Source organism: Mobula hypostoma, chromosome 22 (assembly GCF_963921235.1).
Source record: "Mobula hypostoma chromosome 22, sMobHyp1.1, whole genome shotgun sequence".
In the NCBI taxonomy this organism is placed as follows: domain Eukaryota; kingdom Metazoa; phylum Chordata; class Chondrichthyes; order Myliobatiformes; family Myliobatidae; genus Mobula; species Mobula hypostoma.
Window position 1 is genome coordinate 58,827,105 of NC_086118.1, and position 18,954 is coordinate 58,846,058.

At 42.7% G+C, this 18,954-nt stretch overlaps 1 protein-coding gene across 3 annotated transcripts in view; it reads left to right on the forward strand.

Moving 5' to 3' along the window:
• The window catches only part of spag9b (sperm associated antigen 9b), a 300,349-nt gene that overhangs the window by 263,800 nt on the left and 17,595 nt on the right, over positions 1–18,954 (forward strand). For all 3 annotated transcript variants that reach the window (XM_063030689.1, XM_063030690.1, XM_063030691.1), the window contains 3 exons: positions 2,706–2,773; positions 5,922–6,070; positions 6,784–6,955. In XM_063030689.1, coding sequence (XP_062886759.1) covers positions 2,706–2,773; positions 5,922–6,070; positions 6,784–6,955 — 389 coding nt within the window. The remainder of the gene's footprint in view (positions 1–2,705; positions 2,774–5,921; positions 6,071–6,783; positions 6,956–18,954) is intronic.

An 18,954-nucleotide genomic window follows, 5' to 3' on the forward strand; every position in this document is an offset into this window, starting at 1 on the left:
TGGGCCTCTGTACCTTCCTCTGCAACTGGATTCTTGACTTCCTAACCGGAAGCCACAATCTGTGTGGATTAGTAATAATACTTCCTCCTCGCTGACAATGAACACTGGTGCACCTCAGGCATGTGTGTTTAGGCCACTGCTCTACTCTATACCTATGACTGTGTGGCTAGGCGTAGCTCAAATACCATCTATTAAATTTGCTGATGATACAACCATTGTTGTTAGAATCTCAGATGGCGATGAAAGGGCGTACAGGAGCGAGATATACCAGCTAGTTAAATGGTCTCAATGTCAGTAAGATGAGAGAGCTAATTGTGGACTTCAGGAAAGGTAAGTTGAGGGATCATGAACCCCTCCTCATGGAGGGATCAGAAGTGGAGAGAGTGAGCAATTTCAAATTCCTGGGTGTCAAGATCTCTGAGGATCTAACCTGGTTCCAACATATCGATGCAGCTATAAAGACAGCAAGACAGTGGCTCACACTCAAAAACTTCTGTAGATGTGCTATGGAGAGCTTTTGACAGGCTGCATCACTGTCTGGTATGGGGGGGCTACTGCACAGGACCGAAAGAAGCGACAGTAAGTTGTAAACTTGGTCAGCTCTACTCTGTAGTACCCAAAAGATCTTCAAGGAGCAGTGCCCCAGAAAGGAGAAGTCCATTATTAAGGACCCCTATCACTCAGTGCATGCCCTCTTCTCACTGTTACCATCAGGTAGGAGGTACAGGAGCCTGAAGGTACGCACTCAGCGATTCAGGAACAGCTTCTTCCCCTCTGCCATCCGATTCCTAAATGGACATTGAACCCATGAACACTACCTCACCTTTTTTTAATATATATTATTTCTGTTTTTGCTCTATTTTTAACCTATTCACTATACATATATATACTTACTGTAATTGATTTACTTATTTTTTCTTTCTAAATTATCATGCATTGCATTGAACTGCTGCTGCTAAGTGAACAAATTTTATGACACATGCCAATGATAATAAACCTGATTATGAACTTGTGAATTAGTGTGTATTTATGGCCAGTAAAGGTAGCAGTTTAATTAATTTATTCAGAGTATGATCTCTACAGATGCTTGCACCACATTAGTTAAATGTTTTGAGGGCAGTCTGTAAATACTGGACCAAATACCAAAAAGAGAACCTGTATGAATACTATGTTCCCTCCTGTGCTGGGTGTGTGGGTTGATGTGGATATAGGTCTCCTTTGATTTCTTGCTGTGAAAAGCAAAGATGTAGCTCCAGACTAGTCCCAGAGCCCACCGTTCTGTCAGAGGTACCAGCGCTAGTGGAAGAATAATGTAGGGAGCATAAGACAAGGCTAATCCCTTACATTATCCCCCCCTAAAATTCTGCCAGGAGGTGTGAGGCCATCAGCTTCCTGTCTGTATGATGCCAGTTGCAAACATTGATCCTTCAAAGGTGCAAAGGTCCAATTTAATGTCAGAGAAATGTATACAATATACCTCCTGAAATTCTTCACAAACATCCATGAAAAACAGAGAAGTGCCCCAAAGAATGAACAACAGTTAAACATGAGGACCCCAAAGTCCCTCCTGAGTTTCCCCCTCCCGCACGTAAGCAGCAGCAAGCAACGATCCCCTCTTCCCCCCACCGGCAAAATAGAAGTGCATCAGTACCATCACCGAGCCCAAGCATGTGCTAGGCAATAGAAAAGACACGGACCAAAGTTAGCCCAAAGGCTTCACATTTAGTCTGACATTTGACAAACCACAGGTTCTCTCTCTCCCTAATAAGGGAGAAGGGAGGTGTCCTCCATTCTCACAGTGAGCGGCAGACATAACAACAACCCCTTGGTTGGCAATGTTAAAAGTCCATTTTGTTGCTTTTTTCGAGCTCTGTGTTCAAAGATCACAAAGACCTCGGGTCTTCGGACCCACAGCGAAAGGTTTTCCGGCCACCCCGACGACACAACGAGTCTCCTACCGTGACACCGACCCGCGATCCGCCCGTCTCCAGATCCCTGAGATCTTAGACTCCCAAACACGAGCGAGACTCTCAGGCCAAACACTTGGCATGTCGAACAACAGGCTGTTGTAGAACCCCGAGAACAGGTCCCATTTCGGCAAAGAACCGAAGTCTGTGTGTAACTCCAGGTCAGGGTCTTCAAAAGAACCTTGAAAGGGAAAAATAAAGATATTAAAGGTGGAAATAGAGCTGTTTCCTTGTTCTGGATTTAAAGAAAAATGATACCATAAAGATTCTTTTTATTGAGTCATAGAGGACTATAGCACAGACAGAGGCCCTTCAGCCCATCTAATTCATTCCAAACTGTTACTCTGTCTAGTCTCATCAACTCACACCTGGCCCATAATCTTCCATACCCCTTCCATCTATGTATCTATCCAAACTTACACTTGACTCACGTCCAACACTTCTGCTGGAAGCTCGTTCGCGCCATCCTCTGAGTGAAGATCCCCCTTAAATACTTCATCTTTCACCCTAAGCCTATGACCTCTAGTTGTAGTCTTGGCCAATCTCAGTGGAAAAACCTTATTTATATCCCTCATAATTTTATATACCTCTATCAAATCTCCCCTCATTTTCTCCTCCAGGGAATAAAGTCCTAATCTGTTCAATCTTTCCTTATAGCTCAGGTACTCAAGACCCAGCAACATCCTTTTGGAAATGAACCTTGTGTAATGAGGTGTTGCCTTGTTTCTCTTTTGTCAGACATTTGAAAGGAAGAGTATTAGTGGCGTTAGCGGATGGGACATTGGCGATCTTTCATAGAGGAGTAGGTAAGACAGTGTTGTTGGTCACGTTGTTCTTTTCTCAGTGAGGTGATACGTGAATGAAGCCATACAATCTGGGACTGGTATCCCATCTCCACCAGCAATAGTTCAGGTGCCATTCAGCTCTTGTGCTAATTAACAAAGTGCAGAAGCAGCCCCATACCTGGTCACCAGTAAGTATAACAGTCTTACTGTCTATGGAAGAAACGCTAAGTGTGGAACACAGAATATTAGCACAGCACAGGCCCCACGGCTCACAATATTGTCATTTTAACCTCCAAGATCAATCTAAACCTTCTCCCCCACATAGCGCTCCATTTTTCTATCATCTATAAGAGTCTCTAAAATGTCCTTAATGTATCTGTCTCTACACCACCCCTGGCAGTGTGCTCTCTGTGATGGGTACCTACCTTTGACATCCTCATTATGCAGTGGCATGCAAACGTTTGGGCACCACGGTCAAAATTTCTGTTACTGTGAATAGTTAAGTGAGTAGAAGATGAACTGACTTCCAAAAGTCATAAAGTTAAAGATGAAACATTCTTTTCAACATTTTAAGCGAGATTAGTGTATTACTTTTGTTCTGTACAATTTTTGAGTGAAAAAAAGGAAAGGAGCACCATGCAAAAGTTTGGGCACCCCGAGAGATTTGAGCTCTTAGGTAACTCTTACTAAGGTCTCAGACCTTAATTAACTTGTTAGGGCTATGGCTTGTTCACAATCATCGTTAGGAAAGACCAGGTGACGCAAATTTCAAAGCTTCATAAATATCCTGACTCCTCAGACCTTGTCCCAACAATCAGCAGCCATGGACTCCTCTAAACAGCTGCCTAGCACTCTGAAAATTAAAATAAATGATGTCCACAAAGCAGGAGAAGGCTATAAGAAGATAGCAAAGCATTTTCAGGTGGCCGTTTCCTCAGTTCGTAATGTAATTAAGAAATGGCAGTTAACAGGAACAGTGGAGGTCAAGTTGAAGTCTGGAAGACCAAGAAAACTTTCCGAGAGAACTGCTCATAAGATTGCTAGAAAGGCAAATCAAAACCCCTGTTTGACTGCAAAAGACCTTCAGGAAGATTTAGCAGACTCTGGAGTGGTGGTGCACTGTTCTACTGTGCAGCGACACCTGCACAAATATGACCTTCATGGAAGAGTCATCAGAAGAAAACCTTTCCTGCATCCTCACCACAAAATTCAGCGTCAGAAGTTTGCAAAGGAACATCTAAACAAGCCTGATGCATTTTGGAAACAAGTTCTGTGGACTGATGAAGTTAAAATAGAACTTTTTGGCCGCAATGAGCAAAGGTATGTTTGGGGGAAAAAGGAAGCAGAATTTCATGAAAAGAACACCTCTCCAACTGTTAAGCACGGGGGTGGATCGATCATGCTTTGGGCTTGTGTCGCAGCCAGTGGCACAGGGAACATTTCACTGGTAGAGGGAAGAATGAATTCAATTAAATACCAGCAAATTCTGGAAGCAAACATCACACCATCTGTAAAAAAGCTGAAGCTGAAAAGAGGATGGCTTCTACAACAGGATAATGATCCTAAATACACCTCAAAATCCATAATCAAGAGGCTCAGGCTGAAGATTTTGCCAAGGCCTTCACAGTCCCCCAACCTAAACATCATCAAAAATCTATGGATAGACCTCAAAAGAGCAGTGCATGCAAGACAGCCCAAGAATCTCAGAGAACTAGAAGCCTTTTGCAAGAAAGAATGGGCGAAAATCCCCCAAACAAGAATTGAAAGACCCTTAGCTGGCAAGTACTGACCATGCAGGGTACCCAAACTTTTGCTTCAGGCCCTTTTCCTTTTTTGTTATTTTGAAACTGTAAAAGATGGAAATAAAACAGTAATCTTGCTTAAAATATTAAAGAAATGTGTCATCTTTAACTTTATGCCTTTTGGAAATCAGGTCATCTTTTCCTTGCTTAGCTATTCACAGTAACAGAAATTTTGACCCGGGTGCCCAAACTTTTGCATTCCACTGTACTTTTCTCCAAACACTGTAAAATTTATGCCCCTTCATATTAGCCATTTCTGCTATGGGGAAAGGTCTCTGATTAATTTAAAATCGGACGTAAATCATCTATATCAGGATAAACTACTGAGCTCGGACAACATAGTACATCCCAGCCCAATCCAACTCACCTTAGACCTGAAGGTTTTCTCAGAAAGTACATGGGACCTGAATGCAACGTGTATGTTTGGCCTAGTCGGGCTTGAGCCAAGAAAGCAAGCTCCAGCAAGAATGCTTCTGCCTAGCTTTGAATGTATGTCAATGCTTAGGGATTGAGTTACATTTTAAAAGGATTTTATGGAAAATTTATTTATTTCACTTTGCCTCCTTGGGAAGAACAACTGGCATGGAGCCCAATTCTGATCGTTTAGATTCAAAGTACATTTATTACCAAAAAGAATGTATACTGTATGCTACCTTGAGATTTGTCTTCTCACAGGCAGCCACAGAACAAAGAAACACAATAGAACCTATTTTAAAAAACCCACACAACAAGAACATCAAACACCCAATGTGCAAAAAAAGAGATCAAATAGTGCAAACATCCAATGTGTGATCACTACTGTGGCAGGAGTGTGCAGTTACAAAGCAATAAGCTTATTCCAGAGGTTTCTCTAACCATGAACACAAGAAGTCTTCTGTGGATGTGGACTTTTGTATGCCTGAAACAGAAATTTAGAAAGATTTCAGAAGAGTAACATGTCTTTAAAAAAATCACTTTTGAAATATGTTCTTGTATCTTAGGACCACCACATGGATGATCCAAGCTAGCATTTAGCCAGTGTTGCAACAGTAACGGTGGTGCCATATTCCCATTGTTCCTATTACATGTTTACATCTTCTCCTCCTGTTCTCCACTGGGAGCATAATTGAAATCCAGGAGAAAGATGTATGACCTCCGACCTCCGGATGGTCTGGGATTAATTTCTGACTTCAGTGAACATTGAGGGAAAGGTTCATGTACCATTAACTAATGTCTTTAAACTAAACAAAGTATTTGGAGAGAGTAAATTATTATACAGTTAATGATAATGTGAGTGATGCCATGTCATAGGCAATGTTTTTTTTACCCAACTTAAAACTTACAACGGGTAGTTGTGTTTTTGGACAACCTTTGTGTTTGTTCCTCAGATGGACAGTGGGATCTTACCAACTATCACCTTCTGGACTTTGGGCGGCCTCATCACTCAATTCGCTGCATGACTGTGGTGCATGATAAAGTATGGTGTGGCTACAAGAATAAAATCTATGTCGTTCAACCAAAAGCCATGAAAATTGAGGTATTGTTCTTCAAAGCTAAGTGTTCAAATAAACCTCTAAAATAGATTTAAATTATCTTCAACTAGAAGTGCCATTGTGTCAAATATCCTTGAGCTCAAACAATTGTAAAAATGACAAAGGCCACTTGTCAAGGCTCTAAATTAAATTTATTTTCCCATCTAACATATTATTTTAAGAACATAGACCACTTCAGCACAGTTTGGGCCTTTCGACCCACAATGTTGTGCCAACTCTAAGATCAATCTAATCCTTCTCTCCCACATAGGCCTCTATTTTTCTGTCATCCATGTGCCTATCTAAGAGTCTCTTAAATATCCTTAATGTATTTGCCTCTATTATCACCCCTGACAGTGTGTTCCACGCATCCACCACATTCTGTGTATTAAAAAAAAACTTAGGTCTGATGTATCCTCTATACTTTTCTTCAATTATGCTTCCTTGTATTAACCGTTTCCACCTTGGGAAAAAGTCCCTGGCTGTCCATTCAATCTATGCCTCTTATCATCTTGTACACCTCTATCAAGTCACCTCTCATCCTCCTTTGCTCCAAAGAAAAAAGCCCTTGCCCACCCAATCCATCCTCATAAAACATGCTCTTTAATCCAGGCAGCATGTTGAAGGAAAGGGTATAATGTTTTTGGTATAATTCCATCTGTTTTGATATTGATATAATGCATTGTGCTGTAGCTACATCCTCTGCTTTTGTATCCAGAAATCCTTTGATGCCCACCCACGGAAGGAAAGCCAGGTGAGACAGCTGGCCTGGATTGGAGATGGGGTATGGGTTTCAATCCGTCTCGACTCCACCCTTCGTCTTTATCATGTACATACCTACCAGCACCTGCAAGATGTAGACATTGAACCATACGTCAGCAAAATGCTAGGTGGGTAATCACTGTTTACTCCATTCTTTTTAAATTATAGGCAGGATTTGTTAATTCATTTGCAAATGTTTTTAACAGTTCAGTAAAATTTGCTTTAAGCCACATGTTCAGTTCCCAAACCCTTATCCTCCAAACAACTATTATTCTTCTTTGTGGACGACTGTCTTCTGTGTTTGGTGTATAATTAGAAGCAGGTTATTAAACTTGCAATAACATATTTGATGATTTGGAAAACTAAATTAAAAATGCACAAGGGTTCTGGAAGTTTGAGACACGCTTACAGTGCAGTGAAAGAGGCTTTTTAATTAAGAGAAATATTAGTTATGTACTTAGTGAGTTAGACAGAATGGAGATATAGATGCTGTGGAACAGCATGAGGGAATTGGAAAGTAAGCAGATTCTGAGGTCTCTTTTATGCAATTTGTCAGAAGTGCAAATGTAAAAGGGAAATTAAATCTAAACACGAGATTCTGCAGATGCCAGAAATCCAGAGCAACACACAAAAATGCTGGAGGAACTCAGTAGGTCAGGCAGCATCTATGGAAATGAATAAACAGTTGATGTTTTGTTTAGACCTTCTTGACCAACCTCCCAAGTGGAACTTTGTCAAATGCCTTACTAAAGTCCATGGAGACAACATTATCAGCCTTGCCTTCATCAGCTTTCCTGGTAACTTCCTCAAAAAACTCTATAAGATTGATTAGACATGACCTACCACGCACAAAGCCATATTGACTACCCTTAATTAGTCCATATCCATCCAAATACTTATATATCCTGTCCCTCAGAATATCTTCCAATAATTTGGAAAGGTAAAGGGCTGGAGAAGAAGGAATCTAATAGAAGAAAGGGAAAGAGGAGGGGTCGCAGAGGAACAGTGATAGGCAAGTGGAAAGAAATGAGGCCAGAGTGTGGAAAAGCAGAAGAGGGAAGGGGAAGGGAACAAAAAATTACTGGAAGGAGAAATCGACATTCAAGCCATCAGGTGGAGGCTACCTAGGCAGAATATGAGGTGTTGCTTCTCCACCCTGAGAATGGCCTCTTTGTGACACAAGATGAGGTCGTGGTCTGGCATGTTGAAACGGGAACGAGGATAGGAATTAAAATGGTTGACCACCAGGAAATTCCCCTTTTGGCAGATGGAGCAGAGGTGCTCGTCAAAGCTGTCACCCAATTTACATCGGGTTTCACCACTGTAGAGGAGGCCTCATCGTGAGCACCAGACACAATGGAAAATCCCAACAAATTCACAGGTGAAGTGTTGCCTCACCTGGAAGGACTGTTTGGGGTCCTGAATGGAGGTAAGGGAGGAGCTGAATGGGCAGATGTAGTGGCAGGGATATATGCCAGCAGGGAGCTTAGTGGAGAGGGACGAATGGACAAAGGAATCACAGAGAGAGTGATCCTGCAGAAAGTGGAGAGTGGGAGGGAGATAAAGATCCGTTTGATGGTCGGGTCCCATTGAAGATGGCAGAAGATACAGAGAATGATTGTGTTGGATGCGGAGGCTCATGGGGAGGTAGGTGAGAACAAGAGAAACTCTATCCTTTTAAGGCAGTGGGAAGATGGGGTGAGCGCGGATGTTCAGGAAATGGAGGAGCTGTGGGTGAGAGCTGCATCAGTGATGGAAGAAGGGAAATGCCCGTCCTTTGAAGAAGAAGGACATCTCTGATGTCCTGGAAAGGAAAGCTTCATCCAGGAACAGATGCAGCAGAGATGAAGGAACTGAGAAAGGGAATAATATTTTTACAGGAGACCAAGTGGGAAGAGGTATAGTTAAGATGGCCATGGGAATTGTTAGGTTTATTAAAGATGTCAGTAGACAGTTTGTCTCCAGAGAAAAAGGAGAGAGGTGTCTGAAATGGACCAAGTGAATTTAAGAGCAGGTGGAAGTGGAGGCAGTTGATATGAAATTGACGAACTCAGCATAGGTGCATAAAAAAGCACCATTGCAGATGTCCATCTAGTGGAGGAAGAGTTAGGGAGCATTACCGTGGAAAGCTAGAAACATGGAATTAAAGCTTGTGTTTTTATTATGGGGCTTAGAGTGTAAGATCAAAGAGGTTCGAATGTTAGCTCTTAGCTAGAGCACTGTTCTGATTTGGGCATACCTTTGTAGAAGGCTTTTAAAGCCACTGTGTGTAGTAAGAGAGCAAAGCAAATAAAACAAAAGGTTTATACAGGTCGACCTTCTATAATCCGGTACCATTGAGACCTGTGGAGTGCCCTTTTAGTGAAAATGCCGAATTACAGAAGGATCACATTAAGCAATAGCTAACCGCCTCATCATACCTTTAAAATATCAGAGGATTCAAAGGTTCATTTAATGTCAGAGAAATGTATACAATATACATCCTGAAACCCCTAAGTCCCCCCCCCCCAGCTCACCTCCCTCCCGCGCATAAGCGGCAGCAAGCAACAATCTCCCCTCCCCGCTGGCAAAAAAATAAAGCACACCCACTACCAGCACTCAAGCGTGAGCTAAGCGATAGCAAAGACACAGACTTGCAGTTACCCCAAAGGCTATATTTTACTCGCAGTTACTGAGGGAATTCTGGTTCACAACGTCTGATCTGAGGTCATAGGCAGAAGAGAACGGAGTGCCAGCTGGGTGACGCCGGAGGGCAGTGCGTGATTGCTGGTAGGTGGGCGAGAAGGTGGACCAACCCAGCGTATGCCAGCCCCCCCTCCGCTGGCGGGTGAGACGGGCGGGTGCCGGGCGATCGCGCCTCACACAGATGATATTAATAAATGCAGGAAAACAAGCAGGAATCGCCTGTCTGTTCTTACAAGAGTGCACCAACACGTGAACAGATCTAGCGCAACCAAAACAATGCGCAGCAGATTGGTACGGCGGCCCTGAAAATTTTAAATTACAGTTGCACAGAAAATTTGAAATCAGTGCGGATTATCGAAGGAACCAGATTACAGGTAGTCGGATTAGTGAAGGTCGACCTGTAGTAACGGAAAACACAAATTGTTGGAAAATTACTAGCTTAGACAGCTTTGTAAAGGGAGACACAGATTAATGCTGATCCTTTTTTGGGTGTTTCCTGGTCTGTTTTCTATTTCTTGTATATTTTTAAAAAACTGTTCTGAGGAGAGATAATATGATTAAGGGAAGGCTGAAAGATTTAGTGGAAAATCTTGCAATTATGGAGGATTTTTAAAGAACTTTGTTTATAAAGAAAGGCTATAGATTGGGAATACAGGTTTCCCCCGCCATCCGAAGGTAGAGCGTTCCTATGAAACAGTTCGTAAGCCGAAATGTCGTAAAGTGAAGAAGCAATTACCATTTATTTATATGGGAAAATTTTGTGAGCGTTCGTGTACCCAAAAATAACCTACCAAGTCATGCCAAGTAACACATAAAACCTTAAATAACAGTAACATATAGTAAAAACAGGAATGATATGATAAATACACAGCCTATATAAAGTAGAAATACTTTTCCACAATCATTACTGCACTGTTCTCCGTAGCGAAAATCTCACGCAAGCGCCGTCGGCAGAAAATCTCACGCAAGCGCTGTTGGCAAAAACACGGTGCAAGCGCTCTCCAGTAACCTTTAAGCTATGAAGTTGCCAAATCATACCAAATAACACGTAAAAATACACAGCCTATATAAAGTAGAAATAATGTATGTATGGTGTAGTATCACTTACGGGAATCGGGAAGGCAGCTTGCCGAGCACACTGATGATGGTCTGTTAGGCTGAGTCGTCAGAGTTTGGGTGGTGCAGTGGCCCCCACCCTCTGGGCCACCAACCAATACCAATCCGCGAAGCATGCAGGGGTGCAGCGGTAGCTGGGAGGCACACAGCACATCTTTAAGAAAAAAGCCAGAACAAACATGCTAATTAATTAGGTGCCGCCCGGCACGTAAATGTTGGCCCAGATCAGTGCCAATTTCCGATTGCGTTGTCTCTGATCTGGGCCGACAATTACGTGTCGGATGGCACCGAATTAGCATGTTTATTTTTTCTTAAAGATGTGCTGTGTGTATCCTGGCTACTGCTGCATTCTCCGCGAATCGGTATCTCTCCGTGGCCCGGGGGTTGGTGTGGTGGGACACTGGGGTGTCATCTCGTCGTCTGTTTCCATCAGAGCAGGCAGGTCATCTTCTATCTCTGCCCGCCTCGATGTCGAAGGTCGACGTTCATTGGCTGATGTGGAAGGCTTGCTTGACTGCTGAGCCTCGCTCGTTTTTCTATCACACAGTTCTTTGTAAGGACTCAAACTATCTTGCAAATATCCCCTAAACCTACGTACCCTTTCAAAATTAAAGTTGTACTTTATCATTGCAGCGAAAATCTCACAGAGTTGCTTCACATTCTGTTCCTGGACGACTTCACTTTCGGTCAGTTTGCTACTGCATTCGGTTTTGATTGTTATCCTTTTTTCTTCCAATTGCATCAGCTCTTCATCTATCAGATCTTGGTCATGGGATGCCAAAACCTCTTCAACATCATGTTCGTCAGCTTCCACAAGCCAAACTCACTTTGTCCTTACTTCATTCACCATGATCGAAACGCTTGATTATGTCTAGTTTTACGCTCAGTGTAACACCCTTACGAGCTCTTTCAGGCTTTTCTGATACCATATTACTCATCTTGCAAACGGCTGCTCACAGGCACGTGTTTAGGCAATGCCGGTGAGAATGCCGTTCCGAATCCGGGGAGAGCGGCTACAAGGGGCTTTTTATTGCGCGCTGTTTTTTTTTCGTAACAGTGAAAACACCTTCTGAAAGTGAAAACAGGGTACTAATGTAGGTCTTTCGTAACAGTGAGGTTTCGTAAAGCGAACGTTCAAAAAGCGGGGACACCTGTAAAATATGATATCAATAATGTAAAATCCTCATTAGAATGAGGAATTGATTTCTTCTCAGAAGGCTGTGAGCAGGAAAAGTGTGGATAGAACAGGGCAGCGCAATAACTTAGTTAGTACAACACGTTACAGTGTCAGCGTAAAATCAGGGTTCCATTCCCTCTGCTGTCTGTAAGGCTGTAAGGAGTTTGTATGTTTTCTCCATGACTGCATGGATTTCATCCAGGTTCTCCAAATTCTTCCCACATTCCAAAGACATACAGGTTAGGTGAGTAAATTGTGGGCATATTATGTTGGCGCTGCCCAAAGCAATCCTCACTGATTTGATTTAACACAAACGGTACATTTCACTGTATGTTTTGATGTATGTGTGACAAATATCATCCAGGTTTTATATTCTGATCCAAATAATCACTAGGCATGGAAATACGTTGTCTGACTGCAGGGGAATATCAGGAGAGCCATGATAATATTACATGGAAAGCTTCTTGACCGTGTCGGGAGCCATCGATCCCAGGGGATCATGGCTTTGCGCCTCTGGTGAACTGTGTCCTCTCCAGGGCACAAGCCTGGGCAGGAAGATTTGAAGAACCGGCTGTTGCCTCTGCACCAGGATCCATGTTACATCCATGTCACTGATGTAGTCCAAGAAAAGGGCAAGCGCCAATACAGCTTGGCACCAGTGTTGTCACAGAGAGTGCCAGAGTGAATTCGTAAACAACGTCAAACTGCCTTAGGGACCCCAACTCCGGATTTACTCCCGAAGCCTTTCCCATGGGTGGGTATGGCTGCAAGGCAGCAGAGGTTTAAAATCAGAGTTTTCTTTCTCCTAGGTGGGCTGCCGTCCAAAGCTGACGAGCCCCACCTGCCCGAAGCAACTGGTTTTGAAGCGCCAGTGGTCAGTCTTTGCCCCTTCTCTTGTCAGTAGAAACAGTTCCGCCGGGCCTAGTAGCTAAGCCGCACGTGAGGGCCATGAGTTGGACTTGGTTGTCAGAGGCTAGAGCTGTACGCCATTTGGAGCACTTTATAAGTAGTGTGAGCTTATCCCCACTACCGCCCCGGCTATGACAACTTTAGGAACCTATAATAGCCTTAGGCCTATTTTGTCCGTGTGAATTGCCAGTGATGATCCCACTGATGATAGCACAGGACAGTTAACATCTTAGTCCATGTGTATTTTGTAACTCTGTGTGATTTGCCCACATACTCTAATCCCATAGACGTTACAAAGCAAGAGATATTGGCAGTCTTGAAGTGCAAAAAAGTAGATAAATCTCCAACACAATATAAACATGAGATTCTACAGATGCTTGAAGTCTTGAGCAACACACACAAAAATGCTGGAGGAACTCAGCAAGTCAGTCAACATCTGTGGAGGGGAATGAACAGTCAACATTACGGGCTGAGACCCTTCATCAGAAGTTATGAAGGGTTTTGGCCCAAAGCATCAACAGTTTATTCCCATCCATAGATCCGGCCTGACCTGTTGAGTTCCTCCAGCATTTTGTATATGTCGTCAATATCCAGTGCCTCAGCAGGCATATCCTCAGACTTTATAGGAAGAAAAGGAGGAGTTTACTGTGGTCCTGGCAGAGATTTTTGTAACTATTGAGCATGGGTGAGGACTAGATGACCATAAGACACAAGTCTTAGGAGCAGCATTAGGCCATTCAGCCCATTGAGTCTGCTCCACCGTTCCATGATGGCTGATTTATCATCCCTTTCAACCTCATTCTCCTGCCTTCTCCCTGTAACTGTTGACACTCTTACTAATCAAGCACTGATGAACCTTCAACAGAAAGAGAAAGTAAGTGAGTTAAGTAAACCCAGTGAATTTAATATAGAGTTCAATACAGATAAGAGCAGGGCAATGGATATTGTGTAATTGGACTTCAGTAAGGCCTTTGACAAGGTCCCACATGATAAGCTGGCCCAGAAGGTTAATTTATTTATATAGTTTTCTTTAGCGATGCAGTACGGAGTTAACCATTCTGGCCCTTCGAGCCACACTCCTGACAAACCCAATGAATCCTAACCTATTCACGGGACAAATTACAATGACCAATTAGCCTACCCAGTACTTCTTTGGATGTACCAGAGCATGTAGGGAAGACCCACACATTCCACGGGGAAGGTGTATAGACTCTTTACAGATGGAGATGGGATTGAACTCCAAACTCTGGAAATGAAATAGTATCATGCTTACCGCTATGCTATTGTGATGCCCAATTACAAACCCCATTTCCAGAAAAGTTGGGATATTTTCCAAAATGCAATAAAAACAAAAATCTGTGATATGGTAATTTACGTGAACTTTTATTTAACTGACAAAAGTACAAAGAAAAGATTTTTTATAGTTTTACTGACCAACATAATTGTATTTTGTAAACATACACGAATTTGGAATTTGATGGCTGCAACACACTCAACAAAAGTTGGGACAGAGGCATGTTTACCATTGTGTTACATCACCTTTCCTTTTAATAACACTTTTTAATCGTTTTGGAACTGAGGATACTAACTGTAGTAGATTTGCAATTGGAAATTTTGTCCATTCTTGCTTGATGTAAAACTTCAACACACTCAACAAAAGTTGGGACAGAGGCATGTTTACCATTGTGTTACATCACCTTTCCTTTTAATAACACTTTTTAATCGTTTTGGAACTGAGGATACTAACTGTAGTAGATTTGCAATTGGAAATTTTGTCCATTCTTGCTTGATGTAAAACTTCAGCTGCTCAACAGTCCGTGGTCTCCGTTGTCTGATTCTCCTCTTCATGATGTGCCATACATTTCTAATAGGAGATAGATCTGGACTGGCAGCAGGCCAGTCAAGCACACGCACTCTGTGTCTACAAAGCGACGCTGTTGTAGCCCGTGCAGAATGTGATCTGGCATCGTCCTGCTGAAATAAGCATGGACGTCCCGGGAAGAGACGTCGCCTTGATGGCAACATACGTCTCTCTAAAATCCTAATATACGCCTCAGAGTCAATGGTACCTTCACATACATGCAACTCACTCATGCCGTGGGCACTGATGCACCCCCATACCATCACAGATGCTGGCTTTTGTCACCTTTCACTGATAACCATCTGGATGGCCGTTTTCATCTTTGGCACAGAGAACTCGACGCCCGTCTTTTCAGAAAACTAGCTGAAATGTGGACTCATCTGACCACAGCACACGGTTCCATAGTCTTTCAGTCCATCTGAGATGAGCTCAGGCCCAGAGAACTCGCTGGCGTTTCTGCATAGAGTTGATGTATGGCTTCCTCCTTGTGTAATACAGTTTCAAATTGCATTTCTGGATACAGCGATGGACTGTGTTGAGTGACAATGGTTTTCCGAAGTACTCCCGAGCCCAGGTGGCTTTAATTGTCACAGTAGCATGACTTTTCTGTGCACTTTTGAATCTTCCCAATCTTCCCAGTCTGTCCCAACTTTTGTTGAGTGTGTTGCAGCCATCAAATTCTAAATTTGTGTACATTTACAAAATGCAATTAAGTTGGTCAGTAAAACTATTGAAAATCTTTTCTTTGTACTTTTGTCAGTTAAATAAAGGTTCACGTGAATTAGCATATCACAGATTTTTGTTTTTATTGCATTTTGGAAAATATCCCAACTTTTCTGGAAATGGGGTTTGTACATGGGATCCATGGTGAGATGGCAAATCGGATGCATAAGTAGCTCAATGGTGGGAGTCAAAGAGTGTAACAAATTGAAAGCCTGTAACAAATGGTGTCCAAAAGGATCAGTACTGGGTCCTTTATTGTTCATCAGGTACATGAATGCATTAGAAATGAACGTTGATGGCTGATTAGTCATTTTGAAGATGCCACCCAAGTTGGTGATAGTGGATAGCAAAGATCAACCGGGGAAGTGGGCATTGGAGAGGGTCCAGAAGAGGTTCAAGAGAATATCTCTGGGTATGAAAGGATTAACATGTGAGGAGCTTTTGATGGCTCCTTACCTGTACTTGCTGGAGTTTAGAAGAATGAAGGAGGATCTCATTCAAACCTATTGAATATTGAAAGGTCTGAATAGAGAGGATGTTTCCTATAGTGGGTGAATCAGGGAGCAGAGGTCCAGAGCCCCAGACATGAGGGATATCCATTTAGAACAGAGATGGGGAGGAATTTCTTTAGCCAAAGGGTAGTGAATCTGGGGAATTCATTGACACAGGTGGCTGCAGAGGCCAAGACATTGGGTGTATTTAAAGTGCAGGTTGATAGGTTCTTGATTAGTCAGCGCCTCAGAGGTTATGGGATGAAAGCAGACGTTTGGGGTTGAGAGGGATAATAAATCAGCCATGGTGGGTGGCATAGTGGAGCAGACCCGATGGGCCAAATGGCCTAATTCTGTTCCTGTGTCTTATGGTCTTATGGATTGGCTGATTGAATTCGAAAAAAGCACAAAATGTTTGTATTTGGGAAGGTAGCCCAGGGCGGAATTTGTACAGTGGCACGAGGGAGATTCAACAGACCATATGGTACAAGTACAGAGTTCCCTGAAAATGTTGAAGATGTTAGAATGAGTGATTAAGAAGGGAGACTTAATCAGCCGAAACATTATGTATAGGAGTTGGGATGTCAGTTCTACAAATTGTTAAAAACATAAGACACAGGAGCTGAATTAGGCCATTCAGCCCATCAAGTCTGCTCTGCCATTCCATCATGGCTGATCCTGGATCCCACTCAACCCCATGCTCTTGCCTTCTTGCCATATCCTTTGATGCCCTGACCAATCAGGAAACTATCAGCTTCTGCTTTAAATACACCCACAGACTTAGCGTCCACCACAGTCTGTGGCAGAGCATTCCACAGATTCACTACTCTCTGGCTAAAAAAATTCCTCCTTATCTCTGTTCTAAAATGTCACCCCAATTTTGAGGCTGTGCCCTCAAGTCTTGAATACCTCACCATAGGAAACATCCTCTCCACATCCACCCTCTCTAGTCCTTTCAACATTCAATAGGTTTCGATGAGATCCGCCTCCCCCCCGCCCACATTCTTCTAAGTGCCAGTGAGTACAGGCACAAAGCTGCCAAATGCTCCTCATATGTTAACCCCTTCATTCCCAGAATCATCCTTGTGAACCTCCACTGGGCTCTGTCCAATGACAATACATCCTCTCTGAGATATGGGGCCCAAAACTGTCGACAATACTCCAAGTGCATAACCAGTGTCTTATAAAAGCTCAGCATTATCTCCTTGCTCTTACGTTCTATTCCCCTTGAAATAAATGCCAACATTGCATTTGCTGCCTTTACTGCAGACTCAACCTGTAAAATAACCTTCTGGGAGTCTTGCACGAGGACTCCTGAGTACCTCTGCTCCTGTGATGGTTGACCCTTCCCCCCATTTAGATAATAGTCAGCACTATTATTATTTTTACCAAAATGCATTATTATACATTTTTCATTGCTGTTTGCCATCTGTCACATTTTTACCCATTCTTCCAATTTGTCTAAGTCCTTCTGCAATCACATAGCTTCCTCAGCACGACCTACCATTCCACCTATCCTTGTGTCATCCGCAAACATTGCCACAAAGCCATTATCCAAATTACTGACAAACAATGTGAAAAGTAGTGGTCCCAATACTGACCCCTGAGGAACACCATTAGTCACCAGCAGCTACTGCCAGTCCTTTGTTCTCCCTGCTTGTAACTTCCTCAAAGAACTCTAACAGATTTGTCAGGCAAGATATCACTTTACAGAAATCATGCTGACTTTGACTTATTTTATCATTGGTCTCCAAGTACCCCGAAACCTCATCCTTAATAATAGTCTCCCAACATTTTCCCAACCACTGAGATTAGGCTTACTGGCCTATAATTTCCTTTCTTTTGCCTTCCTCCCTTCTTAAAGAGTGGAGTGACATTTGCAATCTTACAGTCCTCCAGGACCATGCCAGAATCAAGTGATTCTTGAAAGATCATGACCAAAGCATCCATTATCTCTTCAGCAACCTCTCTTGGGACTCTGGGATGTAGTCCATCAGGTCCAGGTGATTTACCCACTTTAAGACCTATGAGTTTGCCTAGCACTTTTTCCTTTGTAATAGCAATGGTACTCACTCCTACTCTCTGATACTGATGCACCTCTAGCACACTGCTAGTGTCTTCCACAGTGAAGACTAATGCAAAGTATGTATTAAGTTCATCTGCCATTTCGTTGTCCCCTGTTACTACCTTACCAGCATCATTTTCAAGTGGTCCAATATCAACCCTCACCTCCCTTTTGCTCTTATATAACTGAAAAAAACTTTTGATAAGCTACTTTATATTATTGGCTAGTTTGCTCTCATATTTCATCTTTTCCCTTCTTATGGCTTTATTGGTTGCCTTTTCTTGGATTTTAAAAGCTTTCCAGTTATCCAACTTCCCACTCAGTTTTTCCTACCATATATATGCCCTTTCCTTGGCTTTTGTGCAGTCCTTAATATAACTGTCAGCCATGGTTGCCTAGCCATGCCATTTGAGAACAACTTCTTATGTGGGACATATCTATCCTGAGCCTGCTGATCTATTCCTGGAAACTTCAGCCAGCCATCTCTGCTCTACCGTTATCCCCACCAGTATCCTCCTCCAATCCACCTGGGTAAGCTCTTCTCTCACGCCGCTGTAATTCCCTTTACTCCATTGCAATACTGATACACGTGACTTATGCTTCTCCCTCTCAAGTTGCAGTATGAATTTGATCATATTATGATCACTGTCTCCTGAGGTTTCCTTTATATTAAGCTCACTAACAAAATCTGGGTTATTACACAACACCCAATCTAAGATAGTCTTTACCTAAATAGGCTGAAACACAAGCTGCTCTAAAATGCCATCTCATAGGCATTCAACAAACTCCCTCTTTTGCGATCCAGCACAGGCCTGATTTGCTCGATTTTCCCAATCCCCGTGCATATTGAAGTCCCCCATTACAATTGTGTCATTACCCTTATTACATGCCTTTTCCAGCTCCCTTTGCAATCTCAACCCCCACATCTTGGCTACTATTTGGAGGTCTGTATATATGATTACCATAATGGATTTTTACCCTTGCAATTTCTTAACTTCACTCACAAAGATTCAATATTCTCTTGACCCTATGCAACCTCTTTCTAAAGATGTAATTCCATCTCTTACCAACAGAGCCATACCACTTCCTATGCCTTCCTG